General features: G+C 40.5%; 1 protein-coding gene across 1 annotated transcript in view; it reads right to left on the reverse strand.

The window, feature by feature from the left end:
- Positions 1–893: 893 nt before the first annotated feature.
- Positions 894–21,591, reverse strand: part of exoc4 (exocyst complex component 4) — a 502,794-nt gene continuing 482,096 nt past the window's right edge. The window contains exons 16-17 of the mRNA XM_059987073.1: positions 19,826–19,985; positions 894–2,598 (exon numbers count right to left, since the gene is read on the reverse strand). Of these exons, the coding sequence (XP_059843056.1) occupies positions 2,361–2,598; positions 19,826–19,985 (398 nt within the window). The 3' untranslated portion in view covers positions 894–2,360. The remainder of the gene's footprint in view (positions 2,599–19,825; positions 19,986–21,591) is intronic.

Genomic DNA, 21,591 nt, shown 5'->3' on the forward strand with positions numbered 1-21,591 from the left:
GTATAAAACTCTTCGCTGGCTAGAGTCAGTCCTTTGAATAAAAAGTGTGCTTTTCTTCGGTTTATTTTAGCATAAATCCATCTCATTTTGAAACCATCACCAATCAATTTTCCAGATGACAATGTGATTAAACCAATCAGATGAGAAATATATTTGAAATAATTTAAAAAACGAGCTTTGCATAGAAGTTCATTATTAATTGGGGCTGACACAGTTAATCTAATCTTAGTATAGCTGCGCTGATAAATTAAACTTATTTTCAGCCATTCGTTTCAGTGAAATTTGCTTAATTGTGTAACCCTGTCACTGATGTGAAATCTCACGTTTTAACATCAGTTCTGTGGACACCCTCTGCTTGATTCAGTCACATAAAATGTCTTCTGTGAATTAGAGATCATCTAAGGTCTAAATATCCAAGGTAAACTTATTCAGTTATTTCTCCAAAAGCTTCCCATTGCATTCTGTACCTCTATATAAACCTGAATTAATTGTTCCACAAAACAGCTGTTGCCCAATGAGACCTTTGGGTAATGAATCTTATTTATGAAACCCAGCTCTGGTTCATTAGCTGTCCAACTAGAATTAGCACAAGTCTGAGCCTAACTCTGACCTGATGCAAATGTCCACATGCTTGAATATCTTGAACAAGCAGTAAGAAAGAACAGGGTAGCCTTCCTCTTAAGTTTTCTTTCCTAACCAGAAGCCAGTTTTAATATCCCAAATGTTGTTTTGAGCAGAATGAGAAATTGCATGTATGCTACGCCATGAACTAGACATGTTCCACCAAGAAAGCTTTTACCCATTGGACTGTCTGTGAAGGACTTTTTACCCAGCTCAGTTTTCAGTTAGTGCAAAGTGGGTGTGTGAGTCTCAAACGAAGGAATTATCAATTATTATTTGGAAGTTCCTTAAGACCCTTTATGTCTAAGTAGTCACATTTTATGAAAAATGAAGGCCTTTAAAACAGGTACAAGTGTGTATTTTTGGTCCAGTTTTAAATCTAGCAAGGAACAGTAGATAGTATTCCTGACACTGCACTAAAGTAATTTGTTTGATCAACAAGATTGTTATCTTTGAAATTGTCACTTGCTTATGTGTTATAATTGTCTTGTATGTTAGGTAATGGGTATTTGGTGAAGTGGAAGATCTCTCCTGTAATCACATATAAATTTGTCTTTGGTTGGGCACATAAAGAATGTCGTGAGACTGCGTGACGGAGAAAAGCATCAGAGAATGATACATTTCCCACTTATGGACCCAGACATGTTCCTTCCCGTGCCTTGTTTGCTGCATTGGGCAGCAACCCCACCATTTCTTTAGTGTTTGTCTGTTTTATGTGGTTGGGTTGCTTGCTCGATGCCCAACCCAGCACAGATGGAAAGTGTGGAAGTAGCTGATCAGATTTGAACCTGGGTGCAGATACCACTGCAAGACTGCACAGACACCCAGATACAAAGGACCCTGAAACAACTTCAATTACAACCAGGAGACAACTTGCGCAATAATGCTTTAGCTACATTGTGCATTAATAAAGCTTAGCTTTAGTCTTAGTTGTGTCCTCTAGTCACATACCATCTTTAAACTCCAGGTGAAATTAAATTCAGTTTAACCTATCCAGACATCAGTTATTGAGTATTAAATTCAAATATTAGGACTTTTATAGCATTGGCATTTTGGGTGTCAACTTGAGATATTTAATGGTATTTCTACAGTATAAACCATGTTAATAGCAATAGTATCAGGTGATCATTCTATGGTGTATAGTCAGTTGCTCATTAGTAGCTGACCCTAAATACAATCCCCACCAATAATGTCAACTGGACACACTTGTCAATGTTGGTAGCAACAGAACAGACTGGGAGAGGGAAGCATGTCAGATAGTTTGAGTACCCACCCTACGCAGGAAGGTTGTTAGAAGTATTGCTCGGCACCAACATGGAAAGTGGATGTTGCCTGAAACTGATGGCACTGCTAGATGTCAGATGGTCATTGGGTAGCACTGATGGTAATCCAACCCTCCGATTACACAGATGTGGCATGAGGCAACTCTGTGATACTCCAAAGGACGAAAAAGTGGAAAGAGTGTGTTTTTGGAGCAGAGCTGTATTTTTCATTAATGCTAAGCTTCTATTATAGTTGGCTAGTGAATTGTAAAGCAGATAAAACTCTTCCGAAGAGAACATCCCTCACTACTTCTCTGGAGGCAACGAAGTACAGCAGTGCCAAATTACCTTTTATAACATATTTCTTCCCTAATTGGTATGAACAACTAAACAAATGCCAAACATACTGGCAGCTTGCTTTAGAACCTAGCAACAATTTTAAGATTAAATTTCCATTTCCTCTTTTATGTCAGCTTCCTAGACTGTCGTGATCTTCTTGTCTTTGCTGGCTTGTTTGATGGCAGCCTGTTCACAGATAATTTCTTTCAGCCGCTGCACACGCATGTTTTGCGTGGTCTGGTCTCCAACTCCAGTCTGGCTGCGGTGGAGAAGACTTAGGGCATTAATGTACTCCAGTTCAGTGTACTTCACCCCTTGGTCCACCACCAAATTGAGCAGCTCATCAGGATTGTTGTATAACATCTCGTAGTACTGCCTGTGAACCAAAAAAACGGCAAACCAGAATTAAAACATCAAGTGAACTGCCAATTCCTTCCGCTAATAGTTTCACCACATCATGAAATATGCTTAGGATTAAGGTTATGAGCTCCATGGGCAGCTTTTTTATTTAAAAAAATTTGATATTCAGAGCATTTAACATTCTTAATCATGTCAAAATTAATACAATTTTAGATGATAAAGTGCAATCATTCTAAAATCTTAATTCATCATACTTTTTTTAACATGCAGAATTTTCATTCAAGTAAACAGGGTTGAGCATCCTTTGCTAACTCTAAATTTTGCTGACACAAAATCTATCAGCAGAGTCACCAACATAATTGCTGGTAAACACCAGGAAGTTTGTTGTAGTGAAGCATACTAACAATTTGCCTACAAGTATCTGGAACCAAATTAAAAACTTCTCAGTTTAAATGTGTTATATATACCAAACATGGGTGCACTGATAATGGGAAATCCTGACAGTTTGTACGAAAATACATCATTTACCAGTTAGATTCAGCTCCAGTTGTAGATTAGGGCAGACACAGCATCAAATAGAATGCAAACAAATTTATAAATTATATTTGATCCATGCAATTTGCATTTTCTGAAGTAGATGGAGGGAAGAGAATTTACCCTTTTCATTGTGGGGTTCTCTCTTGCAATTTCTGGAAGATTCTATTCTGGCAAAAGAAAACATTATAATTCTCTAGTCTTGATGCTCAGGTTATCCTGACCAAGTGTGGGACAGGCCTAACAAATCAGTGACTTTTTTGCCCACTTGTTATTTTCATATTTCTTGTGTCAAAACAATTCTACAGGCTTCTGAAAGATGTGATAAAACACTTCATAAATTAAAATCATATTTTTATGAAAGAGGTGAGATAAAATACCAAATGACTTATTACAGCTGATTTGCAAATTCTTTTGCGATACCAGGGAAAGGCTGGTTTACATAGTGATAAAAGGGATAGTCTACAAATAAAAACCTTTATAATTTGGAACTGTGATTACCTAAAGCATGGACAGTATCTGATTGAAAATAAGGCTGTCCAGATGATTGCAATAACACACAAAGTCGAAACAGGAAATCTTAAGGATATAAAAGGCCAATTATATTCACTTTTTATATTTCATGAGATATGATCACTGAAATCATCCATCAAATTTTGAAGTTTTGTACAAGTTGGGTATGCCATAAATATTTATGAATTACCTTAAAGAAAAGAATGAAAAATTATTTGAAATTAGTGTTGAGTTGAAACTCATTTACGCAAAGTGTTCATGACCAAAGGCAAGACAGATTTCAGAGTTAATTACAACCTTCTAGTAATAAATTTGGCCCTGATCTTCCAGCGGAAACAAGTATGGAATTAACAGAAATTAACCATTTCATATGTGACATTTTGTTCATGAACTGAATATTACTAATCTATCATGCCTGAATCCCCTTGTCATCCAAGGCCTTGTTCCCATTTACAAATAATTTCTTGGTCTTGGAACAGCTCACACTCTTCACAACTCAAATGAGCACCTCTGAAACGCCCAGGGCTCTCAGCATTATTACTATTTCTTTTCAAAACCTTGTGAATCTATTTCCCATCTTTCATTAGACTTCCTCTATCCTTTATTCTAACAGGTAACAGGATGAGAAACAGTAATGTTAATGTCGATAGTTGGCAGGAATGACATGAAATGGAGATGTACGTGACCATGCTGGACTAGATGGTTCTGTACAGAAATAATGATAAAGATTCTTCATGACCTCACAGTCTCTGTAAATGATTTACAGCTATGAAGCACGCATGACGGGAACTGAAGGGAAAAATTACAGCCACTAAATGTACAGTAACTTTAAACAAGCATCGGTAAAATAAACTATCACACTATTTGTCCGAGGTGTCATATAAAATGAGTATTAATCAGGAAACTGGGAGAACTGCTTAGTTACTCTTGTACACCAAGACAGCAGTTGTCTTAGTCTGTTACTAAAAGTGCTCCTCTGTACAGCCAAGGTGAGAAACACAGTCTAGAATTGCCAGGATTTTCTGTATAGTCCTTTGTTCTATTACAGCCTCCAGTGTGTCCAGTTTGATTCTTATAGCAGAGCCAGCCTTTCTAAGCAGCTTATTGAGCTTGTTGGCATCACCCGTGTTGATGTCATTGCCCCAGCACACAACCGCGTAGAAGATTGAGTGGTCGAACATGTGAAGGAGAAGCCTGTATATTCCAGAGGACCTCAGTCTCCTCAGGAAGTAGAGACGACTCTGGCCCTTCTTGTACGTAGCCTCTGTGTTGGGGCTCCACTCAACTCTGTCATCCAGGTGCACCCCCAGGTACTTGTAGGTCCTCATCACATCCACGTCCTCACCGTCAATAGTAACAGGGAGCAGTGCAGGCTTAGTCTTTCTAAAGCTCATCACCATTTCCTTTGTCCTATTGATGTGAGGGAAGGGTCTTAGTCCAAAACACTGACACTTCTTTCATTTCCATAGATGCCGCCTGACCTGCAGAATCCCTCCAGCATTTTGTGTGTTTTAGTCTGGATTTCTAGCATCTACAGAATCTATTGGCCTCCTTAACAGGAGGCCATTTCACACCAGTTTAAACATGCATCAATGTCACTTATGTCTGCAATGTGTCATGAAGTCAACTCTTAAAAAAATATCTCACTAACTTTTTTGGGAACTTTTAAGACTATACAGCATTGTTTTAACTTGAGATGTCAGACATTCTCTTCTATTATTACAAACTAGCAGGCTGGATATTCATGGAAGCAGGAATGTGCAGAGTTCTTTTGTCACTTGTTCTCTTACATTCAGTGACATATCAGATCCATAAACACTGTGCCTAATATTAGTCTCAGTTCAATGATCCACCATCTTAACAATGTTTTGCTACAGCATGATCTGCATAAATAACTGTTAAAAAGGCATTGGAGATTTTAAAAAAAGGCTTTGATTTAAATATATCCAAAAACTGCTATACAATTAATAATTTGACTGTGACTGTGTTACATGGGCAGATAAAGCAACAGACAGTCCATATTGGCAGTGATAACTCTGGTCCCATCACATTGTGTGCTCAGTCCACTCCTCTTAGTCTCTTTTCGTCATTTATTTCTGCTGTTTCACATATTTATACAACTGCTTGTTTTATAATAGTGCCAGTGACATCATACTCTCGGACAGCCATGCACCTCACACTTTATGTCAACCTGTCAATCTTCAGGCCATGTCACTCATGAATAGTTAATATTACTTTTTATCTGAATGAGCTGAATCATAACAATATGTGCTGTGTGTGATTATGTGTACTGTGTTTCACAACTTGACCCCAGGGGAATGATGTTTCGATTAGCTCTAAACATGCGAAGCTGAATGACAAACTAGCCTATGCCAATGATAGATTGATCTGTTGACTTTGACTTTTCTTTCTGAAGTGATACTGGATTTATATAACTTACTAGCACCTGGACAGACCCCAACTTAACATTTAAGCTGAAATACTTCCTCATTATTGCAATGAAAAAGTATTCATTTGTGAGGTACAATTGAACTCAGTCTTCTTACTTGTGGACCAGTTTATTAGTTGAGTCAAGTTGGTCATCCGTGGGAAGAGGTATGTGAGGAAAGATCCACACTACCACATTCCAAAGGCATGTGATTAAGTTGTGGGGATGCCTGTGAGCTCTCCCCAGCACAATCCTTGCTGATTTAATTTGATTTGATGCAAAAACAACCTATTCACTGTAAGTTTCAATGTACATGTCAAGTGAAGCTAATCTCTCTCTCTCTTTAATGAGATGAGCTATCTGTTTCTTCTTAATAGCTGTCAATTGTTCTGAAAATGCATGCAGTTTTGTTTTTTAATTTTGCTGTTTCGATTTCTGAGTGACATTTACCAGGAGCACAGCAGACGAAGGGCCTGAAGCATTGTTGAGTAGCCCTACCACCCTTCCCACACTCTCTGACCCACTACCCTCAGGAAGGAGGCACAGAAGCATCCGGACTAGGACTGCAAGACTGAGTAACAGCTTCTGTCCTTAGGCTGTGAGACTAATGAATACCTTGCCCCCACTGAGGGCTCATCACCTGGACAGCGAACTGTTCACTCTTTACCTGGGTCGCACATGCATTTTACTTACTTATTTATGGTAATATTTTGTATAGTTTGGTATATGGGCTATGTGTTATCTATATTTTGTGTTTGCACCATGGTCTGGAGGAACGTTGTTTCATTTGCTTGTATATATGTACAATCAGATGGCAATAAACTTGACCTTCACACTGAAATCCAGCTTTCAGTATTTCCACAGAAAGTGAACAACAAGGCTGACTTGAAAACCTGAAAATTATGTCCAATTATCATCAACCTATCACCTGCAGCACTAGGAGTCCCAACACACTCTAACATGGCTCTACTAAGATTAGGAATGCCAAGACTACGTTTTGGGAAATCTGATCTGTCTTTCTCCTAGCTGTATTCAGACGAAGACAAAAGAACAAGGCTCAAGGATAAGGACAACAAAGAGGTGGTTGTGGGAGGCAGAGGAGCAGCCGAGGGGTGGACTGGGCTGTGTTCAAGGACTCATCAGAGGATCTGAATGAATACAAACTTTGTATAACCAGTCATAAACGGGTGTGTCCACACAAAATCCTTTCGAGTCTTTCTCAACCAGAAGCCCTGGATAAACCATGAAATCTAGATTCCGCCGAGGGCCAAATCAATGGTGACCAAATAAGATACAAGAGGTCCAGCTGCGATCTCCAAAAAGCTATCTGACATATGAAGTGGCAATTCCAGACCAAACATGAATCACTGAAGAATGTTCTACAGCTTAGGCAATCTTTGAATGCAATTAACTCTAACAAAGTAAAGTAAGCAACTTTGGTGACAACAGGGCTTTGCTATCAGATAAGCTCAATCCCTTCTAAGCTCACTTTGACTGTCAAAACATGGAAGAACCTTCATAAACTCCCACAGTGTCAAAGGCCAATGTGATTTCAGTGTCAAAGGCCAATTTGGGAGCATCCTTTAGAAGGGTGAATGGGTCCAGATGGACTACTGTCTGAGTACTAAAGGCCTGTGCCGATCAAATGGCAGGTGTGTTCATTCAGATCTTTAACCTTTGCCTTTGGCAGTCTGAGGTATCCACCTGCTTCAAGCAGGTTTCAAATATTCCCTAAACAGGTTCAGGGAGCAATTATTCCCTAAACAGTTTTAGGGAACCTTGGTCTTGAAGAGATATTGAGGACCTAATTAAGAAAAAAGAAGATGGTGCACAGAAGGGTTAGGCAGGTAGGAACAAATGTGGTACTTGAGGAGTATAAGAAATGTAAGAGAACATTTAAGAAGGAAATAAGAGGGCTAAAAGAAGGCATGAGGGTACTCTAGCAGACAAGGTGAAGGAGAATATTAAGAGCTTCACAAGATATGTATATTAAGAGCAAAAGGATAGACAAAATTGAAACTCTGGATGATCAATGCTTGGAGTTAAAAGAGACAGGGGAGATCTTAAATTAATTTTTTGCATCTGTATTTACTTGGGAGACAAACAGAATCTATAGATACGAAGCAATGTAGCAGCAAGGTCATGGGCCCTGAACAGAAGAGTTGCACTTTGGGAGGACCAGCAAGGGTAGATCTTATGTGATGAGCAGTAGGGCAGTGAGGAGTGCAGTAGAACAGAGTGATCTAGGAATACAGATCCAAAATTCCTTGTAAGTCACATCACACATAGATAGGGTTATAAAGAAAGCTTTTGGCACATTGACCTTCATAAATCAAATATTGAGTAAAGGAGATAGAACGGTATGTTGAAGTTGTATAAAACTTTGATAGGACCTAATTTGGAATATTGTGTGCAGTTTTGGTCACCTACCTACCCGAAAAATGTAAATGAGATTGAAAGAGCGCAGAGAAAATTTACAAGGAGGTTGCTGGGACTTGAGGACCTGAAATACAGGGAAAGATTGAATAGATTAGGAATTTATTTCCTAGAATGTAATAGATTCAAGGAAGATTTGATAGAGGTATACAAAATTATGAGGGATATAGACAGGGTAAATGCAAGCATGCTTTTTCGATTGAGTTTGGGTGAGACTGCAACTAGGGTCATGGATTACGGGTGAATGGTGAAGTATTTAAGGGGAACACGAGAGGGAACTTCTTCACTTAGGGAGTAGTGAGAGTGTGGAAACGAACTGCCAGTGTAAATGGTGGATGTGGGGTCTATTTCAACGTCTAACAGAAATTCGGATATGTAAATAGATTGTTGGGGTATAGAGGGCTATGGCCAGGTGCAGATCAATCGGACTAGGCAGATTAATAGTTCAGCAGGCCTCGATGGGGCGAATGTGGTAACATGCCTCAATGACTATTATCTTGCAGTAGTTATGGGATGAAGTGCTTTGAAAGGTTGGTGATGAAACGTATTAACTTCTGCCTGAGATGCGACTTGCTTCTGGGCAAATTTGCCTACCAGAGCAACAGGTCCGCAGTAGATGCCATTTCATTGACTCAACCCTGGAACATCTGGACAGAAAAACTGCATACATCAGGATGCTCTTTATCACTACAGCTCAGCATTCAATACTATCTCAGTACTTCCTGTGCAATCAGATCTTCAATTTCCTCACTTGCAGACTCCAGTCAGTTCGGATTGGCAACAACATTGCCTCCATGATCTCCTTCAGCACAGGTGCACTGTACGACTCTGTGCTTACTCTCCTGCTCTACTCGCTTTATAATTATGATTGTGAGGTTCCAACACCATACTCAAGTTTGCTGACGACACTGTTGTTGTTGGCCAAATCAAAGTAGATGAAGAATCAGCAGATAGCAGGGAGATTGAAAATTTGGCTGGGTAGTGGAACAACAACAATCTTTCACTCAATGCCAGCAAGACCAAGGAGCTGGTTACTGACTTCAGGAGAGGAAACCGGAGGTCGATGAGCCATCCTCATGGGGGCGGGGGTGGGGGGGGGGTGGAATCAGAGGCAGAGAGGGTCAGGAACTTTAAATATCTTGGTGTAATTATTTCAGAGGATCTGCCCTATGCCAAACACGTAAGTGCAATTATGAAGAAAACACAGCAGCATCTCTACTTACTTTGAAGTTTGAGAAGTTTCTGCATGATGTAAAAAACATTGACATACTTCGATCGATGTGTGGTGGAGAGTATCTTGACTGGTTGCATTACAACTTGTTATGGAAACACAAATGCCCCTGAACAGAAAATCCTACAAAGCATAGCGGATACAGTCCAATCCATCATGGGTAAAGCCCTCCCCACCACTGAGCACACCTACATGGAGCACTGTCACAGGAAAGCAGTATCCATCATCAAGGACCCCTACTGGTATCAGGAGGGAGATGCAGTAGCCTCGGGACCTACACAACTAGGTTCAGGAACAGTTATTACCCCTCAACCATCAGGCTCTGCACCCAGAGGGTAAAACGTCACTTGCCGCATTACAAAACTGTTCCCATAACCTATGGAGTCATTTAAAAGTACTCTTCATCTCATGTTCTAAATATTTATTGCCAATCTATTTATTATTTTTATATTTTTTCTTTGTCTTTTGCACATTGTTTTGTTTGACCGTCCAGTTAGGTACAGTCTTTCATTGATACTATTGCGTCTCTTGGATTTACTGTGAATGCCCGCAAGAACACAAATCTCAGGGTTGTATATGGTGACATAGATGTACTTTGATCTTTGAGTGAAAATACTGTACTGCTGTGGTGGAAGTGCACAAAGGTGGATCTTACTGGATATCTGTTTCAAGGCACTAGCTCTGAGGCTGGAGTCTGAAAGGCCCTTTTTATACAAGATGGTACGTTCTCAGCACTGACTAGAAATCCCAGCTTCATAAAGCCTGCTGTAAATTTATTAGTAAGTTCATGAATGGATTAATACTTAATATAATACTGCTGTTACCTTTCCCTGTATCATTAAGGGAAGAGCTATTGTTATCACTGCAAGGCATGGTTTGATTTTCCTTAAACTGGAAAATAGATAAACCTTAAGGATTGCATAAAATATTCCAGTGCATTAAATACCATAACATATGAGAATATTGACTGATGATAATTTACAATATAAAACATTTAAAATCCAGCTTATTCACATTTGGAGACAGAAGTAGTGATATATGTTTATAATTCTGGTCACAGCACTCAGTAGAATATTTCAGTATTGTAAATAAATTAGATAGATTTACTGGGTTGATTTGCAAATAATTTTCTTTGGATGAATAAAGTTTCACGGTCTGGTTTGAAACATTACACTAAATGTAAATTTCATTTTTATATATCAGCATAACTCATATAAGGCAGGGACAGTACACCCTTATCAACATAACCTACAATGAGGAATAATTAAAATTGCCATTTTGCCTGTCTTAATGTCTGTGTTTTGGAAAATGCACCCTCCGGTTTAATGTTTTCTTTTGCAGTTGATACATCTGACGGGCTATTTATGAGAAATGAATGAATATGCCAATTAAATCAGTACGGAAATGTTACTCATCATTCAGAATCCCATCATTAGAATAAACCAGCAGCAGGGTAAATTATTTCCATTTTTCATATTATCACAGCAATCATGAAAACAATATACAGGGAGAGATGTGCTGGGACAGGAATTATTATGAAAGAAGCAATGGGGCTAACAATGTTCACAATTTCAAGGAAGTACTGAGCATCTTTGTCCAACAACCTGGAGTATTTGTGATTGAAATGCTTGAGTTCTTCATTGGGAACACATGGAGTTACCATGCATTCGGTAGAAAATGTTGATTATAAACTACTTGTTGCATAGGCCATGCACCAGTACTAGAGGGAGCCACCAGTACAGTTTACACTTGATGTTAGCTTGTCAGTCTTCATCAGGCCATACCACTCAGGGACTTGAGTTAATATTATTTTGTGACTGTATGTGCTGTGTGTTTTACACTTTGGCCTCAGAGGAACAATGTTCCATTTAGCTGTACACATGTGTATGGTTGAATGACAATAAACTTGAACCTGAATTTCAGAATCAGAATCAAGTTTATTATCACCAGCATATGATGTGAAATTTGTTAACTTAGCAGCAGCAGTTCAATGCAATACATAACATTGAAGAGAGAAAAATAAATAAATAAACAAACAACAATAATAATAAATAATTAAGTAAATCAATTGCAGTATACATACATTGGTTAGATTAAAAAATGTGCAAGAATCAGAAATACTGTATATAAAAAATAAGTGAGATAGCGTCCAAGGGTTCAATGTCCATTTAGGAATCGGATAGCAGAGGAGAAGAAGCCTTTCGTGAATCGCTGAGTGTTTGCCTTCAAACTTCTGTACCTCCTACCTGATGGTAACAGTGAGAAAAGGGCATGCCCTGGGTGCTGGAGGTCCTTAATAATGGACACTGCCTTCTTGAGACACCACTCCCTGAAGATGTCCTGGGTGCTTTGTAGGCTAGTACCCAAGATGGAGCTGACTAAATGTACAACCCTCTGCAGCTTCTTCTGGACCTGTGCAGTAGCACCTCCACACCAGGCAGTGAAGCAACCTGTCAGAATGCTCTCCATGGTACATCTATTGAAGTTTTTGAGTGTGTTTATTGACATGCCAAATCCCTTCAAACTCTTTATAACTACATCTATATGTTGGGACCAGGTTAGATCCTCAGAGATCTTGACATCTAGGAACTTGAAACTGTTCACTCTCTCCACTTCTGATCCCTCTATGAGGATTGGTATGTGTTCCTTTGTCTTACCCTTCCTGAAGTCCACAATCAGTTTTTTCATCTCACTGATGCTGATTGCCAATTTGTTGCTGCGACACTACTCCACTAGTTGGCATATCTCACTTCTGTAAACCCTCTCGTCACCACCTGAGATTCTATCAACAATGGTTGTATCATCAGCAAATTTATAGATGGTATCTGAGCTATGCCTAGCCACACAGTCATGTGTACATAGAGAGTAGAGCAGTGGGCTAAGCACACACCCCTGAGGTGCGCTAGTGTCGATCATCAGCGAGGAGGATATGTTATCACCAATCTGCACAGATTGTGGTCTTCCGGTTCGGAATTTGAAGATCCCGTTGCAGAGGGAGGTACAGAGGCCCAAGTTCTGCAACTCCTCAATCAGGATTGTGGGAATGATGGTACTGAACTGCCCCATCTGCTGAAGAATCCGTGGTTCGTTTTATTAGCTCATTAGCAAACACAGAACCCGTAAAACTGAGTGTTGGTAAACTATCCTTAATCCTGAGGTACTACCTAAGATCTGACAAGTGTAATGCTATGAACAGAAGCCAAAAGTTTAATCCAGAGGAAATTTTTTAGGAAGTTAAAAGCAACTCTCTCATCAACAAGGCATTTTCGCCCACAGAACTGCCGCTCACTTGACTTTTTTTTGTTATTTCACACCATTCCCTGTGAACTCCTGAGACAACTTGCATGAAAATCCCAGGAAATCAACAGTTGCAGAGATACTCAAACCACCCCGTCTGGCACCAACAATCATTTCAAGGTCAAAGTCACTTAGATCCCATTTCTTCTGCATTCTGATGTTTGGTTTGAGCAATGACTGAACCTCTTAACCATGTCTGCACACTTCTATGGACTGAGTTGCTGTCACATGATTGGCTGATGAGATATTTTGAATTAACAAGAAGGAGTAAAGTGGCTACTAAGTGTAGAACTCATAAAACTAAGGTGGAAATAGGTTATCCTTGATCCTGATGTTCTGTCTAAGATTTGGCGAGGGTAATGCTGTGAACAGAAAGCAGCAGTGCAATCCAGAGAAATAATAAAAGAATTAAAAGCAAATCAATTACAACTTGATAGAAATCCATCGGATGCTGACTTTCCTGCCACCCTTTCCACTCACTGGCTTATTGAGAGAGCCACCAGTATAGTTTATAAATTTCTCACAAGTGTGAAATTTGGGCACATAATATGACATAGGTACTGACTGATCACATGCAAATGTATCAATTTTGGTATAATCCAGGGGTTCATAGAGTTATAGAGAAGCACAGCAGAGAAACAGACCCATCGGCCCATCTAGTCTGTGCTGAAACCATTTAAAGGGCCTACTCCCATCAACCTGCACCGAGACCTGCACCTCCATATCCCTACTATCCATGTACCTATCCAAACTTTGCTTAAATGTTGAAATCGAGCTTGCATGGACCACTTGTGCTGGCAGCTCATTACACACTCTGAGCAAAGAAGTTTCCCCTCATGTTCCCCTTAATTTTTGCATGTTTCACCCTTAAAAAAAGTTCCTAACCTTTTTTATGCCATTGACCAATACCATTAAGCAAGGGGTCCATGGACTCCAGAATAGGAACCCCTGATGTAATAAGAGACAATTCAGCACCTGACACAAACCCCAACCTGGAGATCCCATAGTTGCTTGGTATGTTGTTTGTCCACAGGTTGCATGGATATGACATAAATGAATTAAACTCTGGAGTAATTCATTGCAGAAATGATGACAAGGTTAATGGCCTTACATTTTGTATGGCAGAGAATAGTGAACAGGAAATTTAACACAGCCAGTAAGAGAGACATATAGTTAGCACTGATGTTCATTGTGAGTTTTAAAGGTACAAGGCTGAAAGCTATAATTAATACTTTTAAAGAATAATAATATTTGGATATTACTGCAATAAAATGCAAATCAGATGAATCTATTTAAAAGTCTAAGGGAGGAAACTAAGCTTTAATTGTTTCACATGGTACTGAGAGTGTAAACCAGCTGTTCAGAACACAAGCTGGACATGTTCAAAGGCAATTATTACCAACAGATAGAGTCAAATGCTTTTGCGAGGTCAAAAAAATGCTTTGACTCTGTAAATGGGAGGAGCTGTGAGATATGCTTCATAAATTTGTCTCCCCACAGAAATTCATTGAGCAAATGCTTCATGATAGTGTGTGAGCTGTATTTTTAATCAACAAGTTTATGACAAACCTGATCTCTGCAAATTGGTGTCAAAGCAAGGTTGCATTATTGCCCCCAGGCTATTCACACTCTTTTGCTTTGCACCGCAGCACCTTAGATCCAACAAGCTTCACACTAGAATGGAGCTATTCCACAAATGGGAAACTGTTCAAGGTGAGAGAGGGGAATTTAGAAGGTGATGTGAGGGGCAAACTTTTTTTGCAGAGAGTGGAATGCACTGCCTGAGGTAGTGGACGAGGTAGGTACATTAGACTCTTTTAAGAGATGCTTAGATAGGCACATGAGTGTGAGGAAAATGGAAGAATGTGGACACTGTGTAGTCAGAGAGATTAGTTTAGTTGGATTATTAATTTAATGGGCTTGGCACAACATTGTGGGCTGAAGGGCCTGTTCCTGTGCTGCACTGTTCTTTGTTGAACCTATCAAACTACTCTGAAGCATCTACTCCTCTGGTTCTCTGCCTGCTCTGGATCTTTTCAACTTTAGTTACTGACCAGCCATCAACCAGCTCAACGTTAGCACTACTCTCTTTGCCTCAAACCTTATTCCTTCTGACCACACAGCCTTCCACTCTCTCTGCACCAATTCCAACCTTACCATCAAATCTGCAAAGAGCGTACCACTGTAGTGTGGTGGCAACTCTCAGACACTGCCTCTTACCTCCACCTTGAAAAGGACCCCACTCTGGACCATCAGACCACTGTCTCCTGAACCATCACTAGCTCATCATCTCTGGAGAACTCCCATCCACTGTCACCAAACTCACAGTTCTCTTAACATGCACTTGCTCATTTCTACTTCTTACCCAAGATCCTCAAACCTGACTGTCTGGGTAGCCCATTGTCTCTGCCTGACCCTGCTTCCCTAAACTCGTATTTTCATTCCTCGACTCCATTTGATCCCCCTTCTTTCAGTCCCTTCCCAACTACATCCGTGCAATTCACGTGCTCTCGACCTCCTCAACAACTTTCAATTCCTTGGCCCTAATCACCTCATTTGCACCATAAGACCATAAGACACAGGGGAACTAGACCATTCAGCTTATCAAGTCTGCTCCGCCATTTCATCATGGCTGATCTCGGATCTCACTCAACCTCATACACCTGCCCTCGCCATATCCTTTGATGCACTGACCGATCAGAAAACAATCAACATTAAATATACCCTTGTACTTGGCTTCCTTCACAGTCTGTGGCAGACCATTCCACAAATTTACTATTCTCTAGCTAAGAAAGTTCCTCCCTCCCTCTGTTCTAAAAGGTTGCCCTTCGATTTTGAGGCTGTGCCCTCTAGTTCTGGATACTCCCATCAAAGGAAACATCCTTTCCACATCCACCCTATCTTGTCCTTTCAACATTCAGTAGGTTTCATTGACATCCCCCCTCATTCTTCTAAATTCCAGTGAGTACAGGTCCAAAGCTGCCAAACGCTCCTCATATGTTAACCCCTTCATTCCTGAATCATCCTCGTGAACCTCTTCCGGACTCTCTCCAATGATAAAACATCCTTTTCTGAGATTTGAAGCCCCAAACTTTTGACTTGTACCTTTTAAAGGCTCCTTGCTTTTATATTCTATTACCCTTGGGAGTGTTGGTGCGTGGCCAAGTGGTTAAGGCATTCGTCTAGTTATCTGAAGGTCGCTAGTTCAAGCCTTGGCTGAGGCTTGCGTGTGTGTTCTTGAGCAAGGCACTTAACCACACATTGCTCTGCGACGACACTGGTGCCAAGCTGTATGGGTCCTAATTCCGTCCCCTTGGACAACATTGGTGGCGTGGAGAGGGGAGACGTGCAGCTTGGGCAACTGCCGGTCTTCCATAAAAAAAACCTTGCCCAGGCTTGTGCCCTGGAAACTTTCCAAGGTGCAAATCCATAGTCTATCGGGACTAACGGAGGCCTACCACCCTCCCTTGAGATAAATGCCAACATTATTTTTGCCTTCTTCACTATGGATGTCCAGTCCCCATACACTTTCAACCCCATCAAGAAGTCGTTAAAGTTCTCCAGATCTTTCTCCACAAAAGATCCAACCAATTTCACTCCATCCTCTTCTGTCTGGAAGAGCTGGGTCCTCACCCTCAACAATTTCTCCTTTGCCTCCTCCCACTTTCTCCAAATTCAAGTGGTAGCCATGGGCATCTACATGGGCCCCAACTATGCCTACCTTTTCGTTGGCTTCGTGGAGCAGTCCATGTTCCAAGCCTTCCCTGGTAATGCTCCCCAAATATTTCTGTGCTACATTGATAACTGCATCTGTGCTGCTTCATGTACCTATGCTGAGCTTGTCAATTTCATCAACTTTGCCTCCATCTTCCACCCTGGCCTTAATTTCTCTTAGTTGATTTCTGACATCTCTCTCCCTTTCCCAGTCTCTCTGTATGCATCTCCGGAGACAAACTCTCTACCTATATCTTTTATAAATCTACCACTCCCCAAGACTATCCTGACTTTACCTCTTGCCTCCCTGTCTCCTGGAAAAATGCTATTTCATTTTCTCAGTTCCTCTGTCTCCACTGTTCCCAGGATGTCCTGGCTTTCCTTTCCAGGACATCAGAGAATGGGGTTTCCCATTCTCTGCCATTAATGCTGCCCTCACCAGCATCTCTTCTATTTCTCTGACATCTGTGCTCACTCCATTTTCGTGCCACCTTAACAGAGATAGAGCTTCTCTTGTCCTCAACTACTACTGTGTAACATTCTCTACTATTTCCGCCATATTCAATGGGATCCTACCACTCCCAGATGAGCTAACACCTTTTATGCTCACTTTGAAAGAGAGAATAAAACTACAGCTATAAGGATCCCTGTGTTATCCGGTGGTCCTGAGATCTCTGTCTTGGAGACTGATGTCAGAATGTCTTTCAAGAAGGTGAACCCTCATGAGGTGACTGGTATCTGTGGTGTATCTGGTAGGGGTCTGAAGCTTGTGCCAACCAGCTGAGGGACGTATTCAAAGACATTTTCAATCTCTCACAGTTACAGTCAGAAGTTCCCACCTGTTTCAAATGGGTAACAATCATAATAGTGCCCAAGAAGAGCATGGTGAGCTGTCTTAACAACTATCATCCAGTAGTATTTACATAATTGTTATGGTTAGAATTAATTCCTGCCCAAGCAAGGACCTGGATCAACTGCAATTTGTTTATTGCCACCATAGGTCTACAGTAGATGCATTCTCAATTACTCTTCACGTGGCCTTGGATCATCTGGACAAATTTAATACTTAAGTCAGGCTGCTGTTCATTGACAACAGCACTGCATTTAACACAATTATTTCTACAATTCTACTCAGAAAAACTCCAAAACCTAGGGCTCTGTACCTCCCTCTGCAGCTGGATCCTCAACTTCCTCATCGGAAGACCACAGTCTGTGCAGATGGTAAATAACGTCTCCACCTCTCAGATAATCAACATTGGCGCACCTCAAGGGTGGTGTCCTCTGCTCTACTCTCTCTACACCCATGTATAGAGGCACATGTGTAACCAGGCACAGCTCAAACGCCTTCTATAAATTTGCTGACAACACAGCTATTGTCAGCTGAATTTCAGATGATGACGAGAAGGCGTACAAAACCGATCAGCCAGCTGAGTGGTGTCGCAGTAATAACCTTGTAGTCAGCATCAGTAAGACCAAAGAATTGACTGTGGACTTCAGAAAGGGTAAGACAAGGGAGCACACACCAGTCCTTGTTGAGGGATCAGAAGTGGCAAGGGTGAGGAATTTCAAGTTCCTGGGTGTCAACATCTCTGCGGACCTATCCTGGGCCTAGCATATTTACGAAGTTACAAAGAAAGCACAAAAGTGGCTACATTTCATTAGGAGTTTGAGGAGATTTGGTATGTAACCAAAGACACTCGCAAATTTCTACAGATGTACCACGAAGAGCATTTTAACTGGGCGCATCACCATCAGGAATGGGGGGAGGAGGGGTAATGCACAGGATCAGAAAAACTGTAGAAATTTGCGTACTCAAATCAGCTCCATCATGGGCACTAGTCTCCGCAGCATCCAGGATACTTTTAAGAAGCGATGCCTCAAAAAGGCAGCATCCATCATTAAGAACCCCCATCACCCAGGACATGGCCTGTTCTCATTCCTACAGTCAGGGAGGAGGCACAGGAGCCTGAAGGCACACACTCAACGATTCAGGAATAGCTTCTTGTCCTCTGCCATCTGATTTCTAAGTACACATCGAACCCTGAAAAACTGCATTACTACTTTTTTCTCTTTTTGCACTATTTATTTAATTTAAATTTTATTTATATTTACTGTAATTTACAGTTTTTATTATGTATTGCAATGTACTGTTGCCACATAATAACTACATTCATGACATATAAAAGTGATATTAACCCTGATTCAGAAACACATCTTTACCTCTCCCACCCCCACTTTCCATAGGGATCATTCCATCTGTGATTCCGTTGTTCATTCATCCCTCCACACTAATCTCCCCCGGCATGTATCTCTGCAACCAATAGCAATGGTTAGGTGTACAGGTGAACCTAATGAAATGGCCACTGGGTGTATCTGGAGAAGAGTCTAAAATGCATTCCATTAATTAATATTCCATCCTATGAGTTTTCTCTTAAATGTAAATTCTATTAATGACTGTTAAGAACTAAGTGAAGCATAGGTTTCACATATTTACCATTTCCTAATGAAGAGGTGTTTCCCAAACTAATTTTTGGATTTATGGTTTGCTCACTTTCAAGGACTCTTCATCTCGTGTTCTTGATATTAATTGCTTGCTTACTTGTCTGTCTGTCTATTCATCTTTCTGCTTATTTATTTATCTTTTCTTTTGGTTTCTTTTTGTATTTACCCAATTTGTTGTGTTTTGCACACTGGTTGTTCACCTTTTTGGTGAGGTCTTTCATTGATTCTATTATGGTTATCGGATATATTGTGTATATAAATAAATCTCAGAAAATGAATCTCAGGGTTGTATCTGGTAACTTTGGTAATAAATTTACTTTGAACTTTGATGCTGTGTTTATATCCCTGAAGGTTAGGCTTCCCATATTTGTGATTAAAGGACCAGCATTTCTCTGCTATTTCTGGTGAGTCTCAGCCAGAAGCCATTTTTTGTTATGTATTTTGTAGCTCTACCTGGCAACAAAGACAGTTAATAGTTTTTTTCTTTATCCAAAGGGAGTTTGACAACGAAAGCGAGAAAATTACATTTTATTCTTGCCTTACATCATTGCTTTTAATGAGACAGTTCCCAGCTTCTCCTATACTAACCTTGCAAAGTCGAGATCTGCCTCTCGAGACATGGTGATGTTGGTCAGGTTCTGCTGCAGTACGAATATGTTTCTGCACATTTTCTTGATCCCTGATTCACTGATCCTCTTGAAATACTGTGCACCATTGATCAAAATGCAAGAAATGAGGTGACCCAGGCCTAGGTTTAATGCAGAAAGAAACATTAAATCTTCTCTCAAATTAACAGTGATGCAATCATTCAATTCTCCCGTAGGTAACAAAATAATAAAGGAATATAATTAATGTTCAATAATTCTTCAAATGAGCAGAACATTCTTCATTCTATTAGGGTCAGCAGAGTTTTGCATGACAGTGTAATTGTTATTCCATCATTTCTTTTAACCATCACCTTGCGGGCTGCGATGCCATCCTACCTCACTATAATTTTTAAATTCCTCCTTTTCTGCAGCGCTCAGTTCAAATAAGGATTTGTTCTTTGTATACAGGTAATCCTTTGATAGCCTGTTCAACTTGACATTCTTTTCATATGATTGAATTTGTTTAAATATGAGTCAAATGCAAAAATAGTAGTGCGATTTCTCAGATCGAGTATGATGTTCCCCTAAGGGGTTTCTGGGATGTTAGGATGGATTTCCTTAATGGAGAATGCCTGTAAATGACATTTGTTTAATGTGGAGAAGCTGTTGCACGGGCAGCCACTACACGGTCCTTGTCAGCTTGGGGTCAGGGTCCAGTGGCATGGAATACAAGGTGATGGGGTCCCTTCACTGTTGCAGCCTTGCTCTGCCTTCACTGCCATTGTGATGTGTCATCATCTTCTGCCATCTCCACCACTGAGGGCTTCATTGGATTGCTCTTTGGAACCTTACCGCTGCGGGTGACCCTACCAGGAGTTAGGCACCAAGAAGCTGAACTCAGATGGTGTCGCTCCTGGTGTATCAGAAACTCACAAGCCTCTCCACCATGATAAGGTGACGATCCTCAGAGAAGACTGAGGTATCAATATCCTGACTTGGATTTACATCAACCAATACCTAGATTCGAAGAAAGTAACTAAGGGAGTAGAAGTGCTTTTCCATGGATTCTAGTTAAACCTGCAGCAAAGAACTACCTTCTTCCCTACAGTTAGTGGCCCAAACCCCAAATGCTCCTATAATACCCTGATCATTCTCTCAATACCTCCTCACTTTGATTTTTATTTGCAGAACAATTATAAGAAGGAATTCTTACTTTTTTTTTTCTTTTGTAATCCAAAATTACATAGCAAATCAACAAGTTAAAAATCAACAGTTTGCAGCTGGAAATAGAGCTGGGATATTTGGTCGGTGCGGCCAGTCTGCATGGTCATATTCTTTATGAAAAACTTCCCCAAACTTCAAACTTCCCAAATTCCTACAGAAGCACTTTTTCCATTTTCCTTAACTTGGTAATAACGGTGGCTACATTTCATTAGGAGTTTGAGGAGACTTGGTAGGTCACCAAATACTCTCACAAGTTTCTACAGATTACCATGGAGAGCATTCTAATTGGCTGCATTACCGTCTGGCATGGGAGGGCCACTGCACAAGATCAGAAAAGCTGCAGAAAGTTGTGAACTCAGCCTGCACTATCTTGGGCTCTAGCCTCCTCAGCATCAAGGACATCTTCAAAAGACAATTCCTCAAAAAGGCAGCATGTGGCATTCGTCATTCAGGACCCCCAAGACCCAGGACATGCCCTCTTCTTATTGCTACCACCAAGGCAGAGATACAGGAGCCTAAAGACACACACTGAACATTTCAAGG

The sequence above is a fragment of the Hypanus sabinus genome, chromosome 13 (assembly GCF_030144855.1).
Source record: "Hypanus sabinus isolate sHypSab1 chromosome 13, sHypSab1.hap1, whole genome shotgun sequence".
NCBI lineage: Eukaryota > Metazoa > Chordata > Chondrichthyes > Myliobatiformes > Dasyatidae > Hypanus > Hypanus sabinus.